The 13,087-nt window shown below is 40.3% G+C and overlaps 2 protein-coding genes across 4 annotated transcripts in view; both read left to right on the plus strand.

Moving 5' to 3' along the window:
* The window catches only part of atp13a3 (ATPase 13A3), a 48,890-nt gene extending 43,029 nt beyond the window's left edge, over positions 1-5,861 (plus strand). Inside the window, exon 34 of the mRNA XM_071528706.1 lies at positions 565-5,861. Coding sequence (XP_071384807.1) covers positions 565-762 — 198 coding nt within the window. The 3' untranslated portion in view covers positions 763-5,861. The remainder of the gene's footprint in view (positions 1-564) is intronic.
* A 2,212-nt stretch (positions 5,862-8,073) lies between these two features.
* opa1 (OPA1 mitochondrial dynamin like GTPase) overlaps positions 8,074-13,087 on the plus strand; it is a 46,826-nt gene continuing 41,812 nt past the window's right edge. For all 3 annotated transcript variants that reach the window (XM_071528707.1, XM_071528709.1, XM_071528710.1), the window contains exons 1-4: positions 8,074-8,230; positions 8,878-9,202; positions 10,631-10,727; positions 11,623-11,730. In XM_071528707.1, the coding sequence (XP_071384808.1) occupies positions 8,202-8,230; positions 8,878-9,202; positions 10,631-10,727; positions 11,623-11,730 (559 nt within the window). In that variant the 5' untranslated portion in view covers positions 8,074-8,201. The remainder of the gene's footprint in view (positions 8,231-8,877; positions 9,203-10,630; positions 10,728-11,622; positions 11,731-13,087) is intronic.

Here is a 13,087-nt window from a genome sequence, read left to right on the forward strand (position 1 = left end):
GCCCCAGCCTAGTGGCCTTAATAAGCTCTACCTACTGCATGTGTCTCTTAGCTTCCCTATTAGCTCCCTAGCTAACTGTGTCAGTGTAAACCGTCTGGTTTCCCATCAGGTATGTATTTGCAGAGCATGCAGGCTAGCTCTAGCTCTACGATTTGTGTAATTTTTCAGTCTGTAAAGACTACTTTTTTGTTTGATTTTTGACTCCATGAGCTTGTTTTTGAGGAATATGTTCACTCTGTAAACTTTCTAGCACCAACCTTGTCAAAATGCTATCATGCTGAATTTTATTTTGAATGACTCACATGCATGCAAACTCTAAGCTAATGTAAAGCAATTTGCATGCTATCACACAAATGGCTCCTCTCTGGATTGCATTTTGCATGTAGCTGTTAGCATGCCACTGTCTGATTTGCAGTTGACAGTTGAAATGCATGAGCAAATCAAACATCAGGGAATGCTCAGGAAACTCAAAACATGGCAAGGCAACAGCGGTTCATGGTGCCTTTCCCCCCTCCCTTTCCCCCTTTTTCTGCTCATGTTTTTTTGTGACCACGGTATCTCCAGGGGGGCATCGACCTGTGGGGGTGCAAGTGTCTGTCCTGGCTATGCTGCCGGCGCAAGATGACCCCCAAAGCTCGCTACATGCATCTGGCCCAGGAGCTCAGCGTTGACCCCGACTGGCCGCCCAAGCCCACCACCACCACCGAAGCCAAGCCCCGCCCAGAAAACTGCTCCGCCTACCAGATCATGATCAACTCCTAGCAACCCCCCGCCCCCTCCCCGCACGTAAGAGTACGTCCCACTCTGAGTGAAACGACCAGTAGGACGGCCGGTCGATAAAAGAATGACTCTGGAAGGAAGAGAGGAGGAAGAGAGCGAAAGAGAGAGGTTCCACTTTAAGATGGTGGAGAGAGTCGGACAGCTGGCGTAGACACAGGAAGGACCGATGGGGTTGAAGGTGAATGGAGTAATGCATGGATGGGTGGTTGTCCAGGCCAACTCTGTATGGTTTGATCATGCAGTTTTTTGATATTTCTCCTACTGTTTCCTCCCATGGCCCCAGCAAATATGTCCACTCTATATATGTCCAGTCTATTTCTAAGCACCCACCTAGCCCTCAACCCACCACACGTAAAGGGGCGTTCACACTGCAAGCGACTTGGTTAATGGCTCACGCAATTCTGACCGATTGTGGGCGGTACAAGAGGCTCTGATAGACCTAGTGGTCTACAGCTACAAGTTTTGAACAGGCAGATCATGTTTTTGCTGCTCTGGTATTGCCTGTCATATTGTTAGGTCTTTTTAACGAGTTAATTGAGCAATACCGTCGTCCTCTACGATGGATTGTTCAAGCATTGAGACATTTATTCCTTTAGTCTTTCAAGTAAAAGTTGTAGAGGACTGGGCAGCTTTGAATGGCTGTAATCAACTTCTTGCCCATTTTGCACTTGCCAGGCAGAATTATTGTTCGTGGAACAAAGTCACAACGGTAGGGAAAGAAGAAAGCACACAAGTCAGATTGGCTGTTGACGGCCAATGACGGCAAGAAGTTAATTCATGGCCAGCTTTTCTTGACTGATAGGCTTATTGATCATCCACACATTGGCGAGTTTACCTGGTCGCTCGGCTCTATAGAAAATTAATTGACTTCCAGTGACTTACTGATCGTGTTACTCGCAGTCTGAACGCACAGTTATTGATCTAACACACACACACACACACACACACCAGAGGTCCTGCACAGGTCTGGAAAAGTATGGAAAATGAAATTGAATTAGATTGGAGATCTTAGTTAACAGATGTTTAGAGCTTTGGAAATTACACAATAAATCTGGAAAAAGTCAAGGGAAAGTACTGTTCAGTCCTGACATGCATGACACATTTTATGTAGTTGTGGATCCACTGTCATTCAACATATTTGTTGTTCTGATGAATAATCTTGAGCCATAGTGTGATATTGCCTATTTGACAGTCAAACTGTCCTATCCAGCCCCTATCAGCATACATCATATCACAGGGAAAATCCACCCTAAAACACTAAAACACATAAAAAAAACAGCTATTGGCGATGTACCTTGTAGTTGTGCCATGTACAAGTTGCTGTCTTGCTCTTACTATCACTATGGCTCTGTCCACCTGCACATACTAAATGCAACAAGTTCAGGCAAGTTCTCTGAGGGTTATCCAAAGGCCTTCTGGGAAATGTAGGAAATCACCTACTGAAATACAGATAGACAGAGCAGGTTGAGGGGAAAGTGGGTACACCAAAAAAGTAAATTACAGCCGTTCATCATAAAATTATCTGAGGGTGGACTTTTCCTTTAAATACTGACAAAATTTTCAAATCCATTCAAGAAATTATGGTTTGGAAAAAAGTAAGGAATTTAAAAATGGAGAATGTGTAGGGACACTGACTCACACACACACACACACACACAGATTTACTCTGAATCACTCGATCTTGACCACAGGCTGGGACCTGTGGCAGCCCCTCCATTATGTGTTTGTCACAGCCTGAGGCACATTTTATTACGAGCCGAGTCTTTGCCTAGAGGCTTTTTACTGCAGACGAATTATGCAGAAAATAATAAAAAAATAACTGATCTAGTTTCCATACAGGAATGATGTTGCCAATTGCTGTTGCGCTGATTCCCCAGGACCTTCAGGTCCATCTCATAGCTTTTTGTGCACAAATGAGCCATGTGCTGTCAGCCTCTAAGGTTAACAGACAGGAGACTGAAAGCATGGACTTGCATGAAACCAGCACCATGTGACCATGTTGTGGTCGGGTGATGGTTGAAATACTACTACGAATTCACAGTTACTGTAGTATTACTGAACATTTACAGAAAACTTCCTGTATTAAGAAAAAGAAAAACAAAGAATAAGGATGTACGGATGAGAGGCAGCATGCATCCGGCTCGGGATCACAGACAGTCGTCCCTGTGCATGTAGTGACCATGTGAGTCAAAGGATCCTACATTTTCAAAATCATGTCAGTTTGGCTTCAGAGGGCCAGCACTGCTCTGCTTACAATTGTCTTGTCTTTTTTTAAAAACACCTGTGATCCTCTGTAATACATTTCTTCCTATGGAAGACCGATTTAAAGTTGTGATAGTAGGGTAAGGCTAGGCATCGTGGATCTCCACACTCTAAGCAACCACACAGCAGCACTCCCCGCGTTAGCTGGGCACTGCTAACCATATAGTATACCTGTATACCTGTATTACACAAACCTGCATAGACAAGACGAGATCTAAGGGCTATATTTCATTTCCCTGTTCCCAATGTGACATTTAAAAGAGACTCCAATACACAAATGGAGCTGGTTCACATTTTCACAATAATAGTAGCACATAACAGCACATTGTGGTCTGCTTTCAATCAATTTTATCATAAAGTATTGATGATCTCAAATAGAGACCCTGTCCCATAATGTTTCCAGAGTGGTTACCCAGCGGTTATGAGAGACACCATGTCAAAAAAGTGACGGCACACTAAATATTGTAACGTTATCGCCTCTTCCTCTCTGATTTAAAATATAGGAAATGGGGGCGCAGGGTGAAAGAGGGAGAGGCAATATCCTTATCTTCTGTTGTCACTCCTCCAACATGGTGGCCTGTCCCTCGTAACCCGGTCCCAACATGTTAACAGGCCTCTTTTGTCTTCACAACGGATCACATATCATACTAGTTTGTCCAAAATGTCAGAAACAAGATTTCAAATCTGAAGTTGCTCAATTTAAGCCATTATCTGAGATACTTAATAAGATACGTAATAAGATTGCAAATGCATTTTTGAGTTAAGATCCATGTTGTTTTTAAGGCTAAAACATGACATTTCCCCATATTTTCCATGGATTAACATGTTTAATTGACGAGCAAAGTTATAATATTTTTTTATATTGAATGTTCTGTGTGATGAAATACTCCAGGCTGTCCAGAAGGATACTGGACAACACTGATAGGAAATTCAGAACATATGGCTTAAATGCACATTCTTGTGCCAATTTGCAGTAAGGCTCCAACATTTTGACTAAATTTGTCAGTTGTGTCAGAGATGAACCTGATGATGTGTCCCAACATGGGCTCAACCTGTTCTAAACGTTCAGATTGGTGGTGTGTTTTTTTCCTTCAGGGTTTAATTTTTTTTCCTAGGTATCTGATGAAGCTAAAGTTGAATGTTGTGTAAAGAACAAAAACAACAATTTTGTTTTTGAAAGCAATGCAATATTCCAGTTATTGATTCTAGACAAGGATTGATAATTTATATTTTCCCAAAGATTTAAGAGCATTTCATTACAATTCCAGTGGTTATTGAAAAGAAAAAGTCATATCTAGACCTGTTTTCAGTTCTGTCAAATCTCCCAGCGACTGGACGGTAGTGGACTTGTAATGTTGATAATAATATTAGAAGTTGGATTCTATCTGTATATTTGAGATGTACATTTACAGTATCTGTGTGTAAAAATTTAGCATCAAAAAAAGATTTTAGATATGAAAAGTTATGGTTTTTGTTATATCAAAGGGCTGAAGTGTGTCTTTTTTTCTACTTTTTTTGGTACTGTTCGTCACAATCAGTTGTCTGTCAGCTTTGTATTTGTACTGTCTGGATTTATTTGTGTACTGTCACTTTTGTTACGGAGTTGCAATAAGTTTGGGTCTTCCTGGTTTGGGCATGAATCCCGGGCATTTCTTTGAAAATTTTAACCAATTATCGTGAAGCGTGACTGGGGCACTTGGATCAATATTTGGTAAACACAATGCAGCAAATGTCTCTTTTCTAGTGTAGTTAAAGTTGTAGCGTCTCTCGAGTGGCAAGATGATTTGTCTGCAAGTCCCTAAAGTTGATCTAGTTTTGAGCTTGTCTTTGTCTCAGTGCTCTGCGTTAAACCGAAGATCTGACACAACAAAGAAGGGAATTCTAGCATATTTTAGTATATTTGGCTTCTCAACTTAGCAAATTCAGATTCTGAGCAACGTCTGACAATCTTGATTTTTTTTTTGTCGACCACCTATCAACCAAATGATGTACTTTAATTTTTTTTTTTTTTACCATTTTTGTTTAGAACTTTTTAATTATCTGTTTCATCCGTGTAAAATCAAAATGTAATTAGCAAGAAGAATGTGCATTGCTATTAGATATCGTCGGTTTCCTCTAGATGGGATTCTCCTGCTGCTAGGGGCCAAATGTTTCAGTCTCAGCTGTCTGTCATACTGGTGCACCTTAACAAATTCACTTCATCAGTTTACCCTAATTGCAAATTGTGAATACTACCGCTTTCCTCCTACGCTGTAATTCTGCCTTCTATTCTGACACAGCTATGTCAAAGCAATGGATTATACGCTGAAACCTCTCTTGCTCTTTTACAGGTACAACATACCAACTGTTGACAGTTAGCATCGGCCTTTTATTCTTATTCACGAGTTTGAAACAAACCATTGAAAGGCATTTGGAAATGGGTCAGCCACTGAGTCTGTGGAACCTCCAGTGGAAGTTGTTTCCTCAGGGAAATGTGTGTATTTGTAATGAATAGAGAAATCTAATAAAAGTTGATACCTAAACTGAATGAAAATATACTGTTGCTAAACCTTTTTTATTACAGTACACCTGTATGTCAGCTGTTTCACTAGAGTTTATTTGGCGTGCTTCAAATTCACATCTCCCACACCTCAGCAAGAGGCTGATCTGGGGTTTTTGTCTTTGTCTTTTTTCTTTTTCTTTTTTTTTTCAGCAGAGATGTACATTTTCTCGCAAATTTTTGTACTTCGTAATTTATTTTTATTTATTTCTCTGTTTCTTTCCTCCTGAGGATTGTATTTCTGATTTCTCTTGATTTCTTTCTTTTCAATAAATGTGCTCAAAACAAAGTCTGCTGCAAGTCTACAAGTCATTTGTTTCCATTTACGATGTATGAGATACACATAATAGTGAAGAAGTTGCACAGAATAAGAAGTAATATTTCAGGAAATTGCAGGGAGACCCAAGCTGTCTTGGCAGAGCAGCGCTGTACGGGATGGGGGTCCTCGAGTTACCACTATGTAGTCCAGCAGAGGGATTCAAATGCACAAAACTGGGACTGGAGGGATGTGTGGTTCCAGGTCCCTATAGATTGATTGATTGATTTTATTTTATTTTGGTGTCATGCACACAAAGTGCCCAACCCTCATGGGTTTACAAGACACCAAAGTTACAGTTGCAGTGGTCACACATTTCATTTCATTACAAAATTACAAGTTATTATACAGCTCGGTCTTAAACAAAATATTCTGCCTTCTCTCCCAAGCTTGGCAAATAAAATCTGCTACCAAAAAGATTCCCTTCTTGAAGCACAACTCAAGTTTTTCATAATCATCCAGCCCAAAGAAATCAACATAAATAGAGGACATTTTACTAAAAAGTACCTCCCTTACGTCCTTGTAGACAGGACAGTAAAATAAAAAATGAACCTCATTCTCAATTTCACCTAACTCACACAACGAACAAAGTCTGTCCTCCTCTGGAGTGGCATTAAACCTGCCGGTCTCTATAGGGCTAATGGTAATGTTCCTGAACGTAACTGTGCACATAGGGATCTTTGTCTTTTGTTTAAATTATACTTCACATAAGGTTCTACACTGTAGCTACTCTTTATGAGACAATAAGTTCAAATTTTTGTTTATACCATATATCAACAGACCATTTTTCTTTATACATGAGAAACATTTTACTCCTAATCTCCTGAATATCACAAAGTAACCTGTTCTGGAAAATGAATGACAAATCGTTCAAATAAAATAAGGATTTCAACTAATTGGCCCAGGGATGACCATACAAAATGTCCCAATTAAATCTCTTTTTAGTGAGTCTCTGATCAGACATCTTCACAAGTCTATTCCAAAGCCGAAGCATTTGACCTATATGTCTGATGTTTGGAGATTCCCATCCCATATCTCCACTAATGGCCAAAACTGAAGTAAATGTATGGACTCCCAAAAAAGATCGAATAGCTCTGTGATGCACAGTGTTGCAACTTGTATGGTCACGGAAACCCCAAACACCAGAAGCATAGTCAGACACCCTATAGATTTACTATTGAGTAAATTCAACAAAACATCTGTGGCGGGAGATGACCTCAATGACCCCTCAATGACCTTCAGTACCTGCCCCACCCTTCCCTGTACCTGTTTCTACACTGGCACTCTCACCTCTAAAAAGCACAAATGGAATTTACATCAGATCCTGTGTATTGGCAGACTGACAGGTCCTCTCTGTATCAGGACGTGAAAAGTCTTGTCTGAGGTAGTATGCAACTGTAAATGAGAAATGAAAATTCCTAGAGAGAAGGTTCAAAACCCACAGATCTTTTCGCATTGTATGAGTCATCTGTATATTTATATAATGTATAATTAATATGATATGTATACAATTAGGCCTGCCTGGGCAAGTAACCAGCCAGTGTCTGTTCTTCACTACCTACTTCTGAGGTTTGGTTTTTGTTTTGTGATTTTTTTTTTCTATTAATTTTGTTTTCCATGACTAGGAATCTAGTCTCTACAGATTTCCATCACATAGCCTTAGAGTTTTCTGCCACTATTAACATATTTCATGGTTTCAATTACTCCAACACAGTTTGTCCTAGTCTAAGATGCGTCTGGGTGTACATTCAAATGACATATCTTTATCACAATGTATTGCCCATATAAATGCCCAGCTGCACTCATTTACAGGCCAGAGCCTTTGCTCCGCTCTCATTTGCCTATTTGAATCTGTAAGGATGAGAGGTTGCTGGTTCAATCCCACCCACCTAAGGCTAATACTGCCCAAGTTCCTCTGACCAGACCAGGAGAGCAGCTTGATCTGATCTCTGTCCACCTGAAGAATGAAACATTGTTTATGCACCCTGAATGATGTGTGGTTTTAAATTATGTGGTCGTAGTAAATTTTCGGGGTCAGCTACCAAAAAAGATTGAAAAGTCCTGCTGCATTACATAGGAACAGATTGACTGGTGTTTGTTTGTCCGTGCTGATTTGGGGGTTGTACCGGTTCAGAGGAAGTGGAGCTGTCATTCGGAATTCTTGCTGTGTCCTTGTTAGCTAACGAGCTAGTTAGCTGCCGTAGCAGGCGAGCAGATGTGTACCATTTGGAAAGATGAATTAAACTGTGCCTGAAGGGTGAATTTGCAAGAGATTTGTGTTTACCCGCTGTTGGTAATAGCACTATGTTGCGTGTCGGGAGCAAAGTTGCCTGGTAAGTTCCGTTTTACAATGGTAACATTAGCTGTGTAGCTGCAGGCTAAGGAAAGCACGTCTAGCTAACGATAGCTGGTCATTTTGACAGCGGAGGACAGGTTAGCTAGTCACCTAGTTAATCTAAATTCCTGCCTTCTAAAGTTAAAATGCGCCATATTCTATAACATTATTACGGCTAGCTGCACCACCTTTCTCCACACATTACCACTGACATCCGTGTTAAATAGAGAAGCGGCCTGTGTTTGTGAATCTGTTTTCTGTCAGTTACTATGGACTAACGTTACTTTAGCCAGCTAGCTAGCTAACCCGTGTGGTCAAGTTGGTTTAGCTTGCAAAGGTCTGGGCACAGCTGTCTAACGTTGCTTGAAAGCAAATACTTCACTTCCAGGTTGTGGTCAGACATTACTTGCCTTTCATTTGCTGTTACTGTCATGACTAGCTAACGGTAGTGACTGGTCACAGATCCTAACCTTATTTACAGAATGGCCACAAATGTTGGCTAACTGCTAATTTGCATAATATCTTACTGACTTTTTTGTGGAGCTACCTTAAACTTAGGTGAGATTCTATTAAATGATCCATAGGTGGAGGAAGGTGCACTGGTGTCATTTGTTGTCCACTGTCTTCATTCCCCTGTCTTCCCAGCATGGCCTGCAGGAACCTGGTCTCCACCAACATGGGGGTGAGGTTCCGGGTACCGCTGCAGAAGCTGCACCCTCTGTCCCGTGCCATCCACCACCGCTACTCAGCTAACGCCAACCCCCAGCGACCCCCTCACCGCACGGCGGCCCGTCATTTCACCTCCATGTCCCGGTTGCCCATGCGGCCACCCAAGCCTCCCCCGGGATCAGGGGGCCATGGCTACCAGCAGCATCGCAACTTCTGGGTGGCCCGCCTAGCCGCCAGGCTGCTGAGGCTCCGGTACATTCTGCTGGGCTCGGCGGTGGGAGGAGGCTACACGGCTAAAAAAGTACGTCTGAGTTAGTGGATGTGTGGACTCTTCTTCCTCAATTCAGAACAGCAGAATCACTTGACATTGCATCACACTCTCCCCACTGAATCATACAGGATGGTCTCTCTAACCTCTAGGCCACTCTGCTATCCCCTGTCCCATATCCTCCTCTGCTCACTCTAATTTGCTCTTACTGGAGCTTGAAAAAATGCTTTTTTCTACTTATCCACATAGCCCTTATTTTTTGACATGGTCATTCTATGGTCACAGGAATATTTTTTAGGCACTGTGGCTCTGACCCTCATACTCCTTACTATCGGTTGCTTCTAAGTTGTTTTCAAGGAATTTAAGCTAATTCTACTGTTGCACTCACTGTTAGTTGCTCTGGATAAGGGTGTCAGCAAAATACCTAAAATATAAGTGAAGGCTGAGGTTAGCGAGTTTATCTACTATAGTTGGGCAAGTTCACAGATAAACTTTTGTAAATTTACTCTCTAGACGATGTTTACACAAGGATCATAGTAAATCTGGTGTATTGAGAGCCAGCCTATATGCCAGATTTTCTGGTTGACATTGGCTGACACGCACACAGGTTACTCTATACATTCATGAGTGTTATTGACTCATGGCTGCTTTGTTTATTCTGTTGTACATTTTCCACACCCACAGTGGCACTTCACAAGCAGGCTGTGAACATGTTCAGAATTGCACAAAATGGTCCCCTGCTTGCAAGCCACAGTTGTGCTTGTAGGTGTGTCCAGACGCACCACATGTAGTAAACTTATTTTTAATTTAGATTTTCCAAGACAATAAAGGGACATCTCAGGAATCCAGTAGCCAGGGTTTAAACATGTCTTTTGTGTTCCTTACAACTTAATGAAAAGTTTGGGGATGTGATGAGAAAAACAAAACGCAGCAAAAAAAAAAAGGCAGAAAACATTTCTGCTTTTCTGCTTTTTTGAAATCAGTGGGATTGTTTTAGCCAAAAACCTGAAATCCTGAAAGAAAAAGACATGAATTGTTCATTTTCCATGAATTATACATTTAATTTATAAGATGTATAATTCAGGGTTTGTAATGTGTGCTGTAATGCAGCATATGTGCTTGGGTAATTCTAGTTTTGGATCCAGTACAGTTGCATTTCAAGAAAACTGGATCATAATGAAAACATTAATTCTAAACTTAAGAACAACATATCTTTGTGTTTTGGATGGGAACGTTGTTAAATTCTACTGATGTTAGCTTAATTTCACATTTCTCTAGCAGTGGAGATAATTTTCTTGCTGTGGTGACACATTGCTGCTTAATGAATACAGCTGAGGAAACACTCATTCATTCATATCGATTTATACCCAAGCATAACTCTACTGCAATATAATTCATATGCCATGCTATATCTAGTTCTGTATGTGAGTGTATGACACATGTCTGTCATTTTACCTGCAGACCTATGAGGAGTGGAAGGACATGCTGCCTGATTTTAGTGAATACAACTGGGTCATTCCCGATTTTGTCTGGGAACTGAGTGAACAAATTGATTTTGGTAAGTGTTTTCCTTTAATGTCATAAATTAAAAGAAAGATGATCACGTCTTGACTGTAACTTAATTTTCTGCTGCCTGGTATAGACCTACTTGAAATAGGGCTGCACAGTTAATTATGTAAATTTGTATATCACAATTTTCTACACACAAATTATCATAGAATTTGGCAATATTTAAACATTGCATTTCATTTAGAAAACTTAATGTTGCTGAAAACAGTCAAGATATTGATATAAGATGCAAAAAGTGTTGTAAAATAATTTTGTTATGCAAATTATTGAAACTATTATGATCAATAATAGTGATCACAATATGAAGCTAAATAATTTGGATTATCATTTTAGCCGTATTTGTGCAGCCCAAACTTGAAAATGGTATTAAAGAAATATAATAAGTACAATACAAAACATTTTACATTGCTTCACTTATTGTTCTGTGGATTCGTCTGTGTATAGGCTAGTTAATCATTAATGTATCAAATGAATTGTACAATACCTGGAAAGAAGCCAAAGCTAGAGCTGTTCAGGTGTTAAATTTTTGACAGCTTTCCAAATAATCTCTCTGGTTCATTCAAATCGTGCACTTTCATTTGAATGTAATTTGCACTAAGTTATAGGTTCAGGGATGTACTGATACCTGATAAACTTTGACCATTACATTTAAGGTTGCTGGACAAAAATGATGCAAAATGCAGAAAGTCATGTTGCTTTGCTTCAATTTCTGTTTCTAGTGGCTCTCAAATGGTGTTAATCTTGCAGAGATTCTCCAAGACAATTATTTTAGCCTGGTAACAGACAAACTGATAAAAGGGGAATCATGCATTGGTGCGCCATGAGATGAGACTACTTGCCTTCCCTTCCTTCCCACCCTGACCCATCTTCTCTTTTGGCCACAGAGAAACTGGCCAAAGCCCTACCAGAGATGGAGGAAATAGCCAAACTGCTACCTGACCTGGACAAGATAGGAGAGAACTTCACCTTCCTCAAAAGCATCCTCTCCTCTGGTGAGTGAGTGCTGACGGAACATCAACTACGCCTTTTATAAGGGCCTTTTAACATTGACAATAGCATCATTTGCATATCAGTGCCAGATGGCAAAATGTTTAGTCCGGTCTCGGGGCTCAGATGCAGATAACATTCATTTTATTAACCCAAGCAGATCCATCTCCTGCATTTACAATGGGCTTCACCTTTGTATAGTGTATCTAACGCTACGGTTGGGTTGCCCTATCCTATGCTAAACGTATGGCGGCTGTGTTTGTACCTGCCTCAAAGTGACCTTAGCTGAATGAGATAACATACTGTAGACTCTAGGGCTGGGCGATAATTCAATATTATCATTTATCGTCTTTCAGTGGAATCATATCACGATGATATGAAGATATTTTAATATCGCGACACACGTTTCTGCTGTCTAAATTGATGATGACAAGCAAATTTTATTTAAAAACTCTCATAAAATGAGGTATGGTAGGAATATTATTTGAATATTTATTTTTTGTTTGACATCACACCTAACATTACTATTTGGTTCAATGAGATGAACATTAATTTGATTATTTAACGTGATTTTGCATACATGAACCATATCGTGATATATATTGATATCGAGAAAAATCCTTATCGTGAAATTATCGTGAAATTGATTTCAACCATATCGCCCAGCCCTAGCAGACTCACAGTGTTGCGAACAAAACAAGAGGAAGCAGCCTGCTTCATACTCAACCAATTCTCTATTGCAGCCTTTCTGCCTTTGGTTGTGGTTGCTAATGGATTCTCCAGAGAGACCTCCCAGACACCAAAAAACTTTGATTGATGTGATTTGGATCAGTAGTTGTTCAGACATTGCTAAATAAATCAGTACTGTGTGGTTGGAGCACCATCTTACCCCATGAGTTTGCAAACACTGATTCATTCAGATGGGATCAGTTGTTCTAACATTTTGCTGCACTAGTCCTTGGAAAACTTTCACAAAATAAATCTAAAACCCTCAAGTAACCAAACCTCAGAAGTGCTTTGTGTTGTTTTTATAAAGTGATTAACAAAGTAGAGGTGTTTACCACAGTACAAGTCTGCCTTGTGAATAGCCTCTCATTAGGTGAAAGCTCCCCCTCCCACCACAGTTTGAAAATCGCCATGAAGATCCATTACCTGGTTGGATTTCACAGATGTAGTTGGTGTGAATGCCTGATGATATAGTTGTAATGAAAGGAAGGAAACTGAACTTGACACACAAAAATACATTACATGTTTTTTTTATTCACCCTGTATGCAAAGATGTTCGCAACATTGTGAGTTGGTGGGGTGTTTGCAATGTAGTTAATCAGCATTACCTGCTGACTTTGCTCTCTGCTGCAAGTC

The sequence above is a fragment of the Centroberyx affinis genome, unplaced genomic scaffold, assembly GCF_046629955.1.
Source record: "Centroberyx affinis isolate AG114_WGS23_722 - 3 ecotype Tasmania unplaced genomic scaffold, CSIRO-AGI_Caff_v1 ptg001712l_1, whole genome shotgun sequence".
NCBI classification, from domain to species: domain Eukaryota; kingdom Metazoa; phylum Chordata; class Actinopteri; order Beryciformes; family Berycidae; genus Centroberyx; species Centroberyx affinis.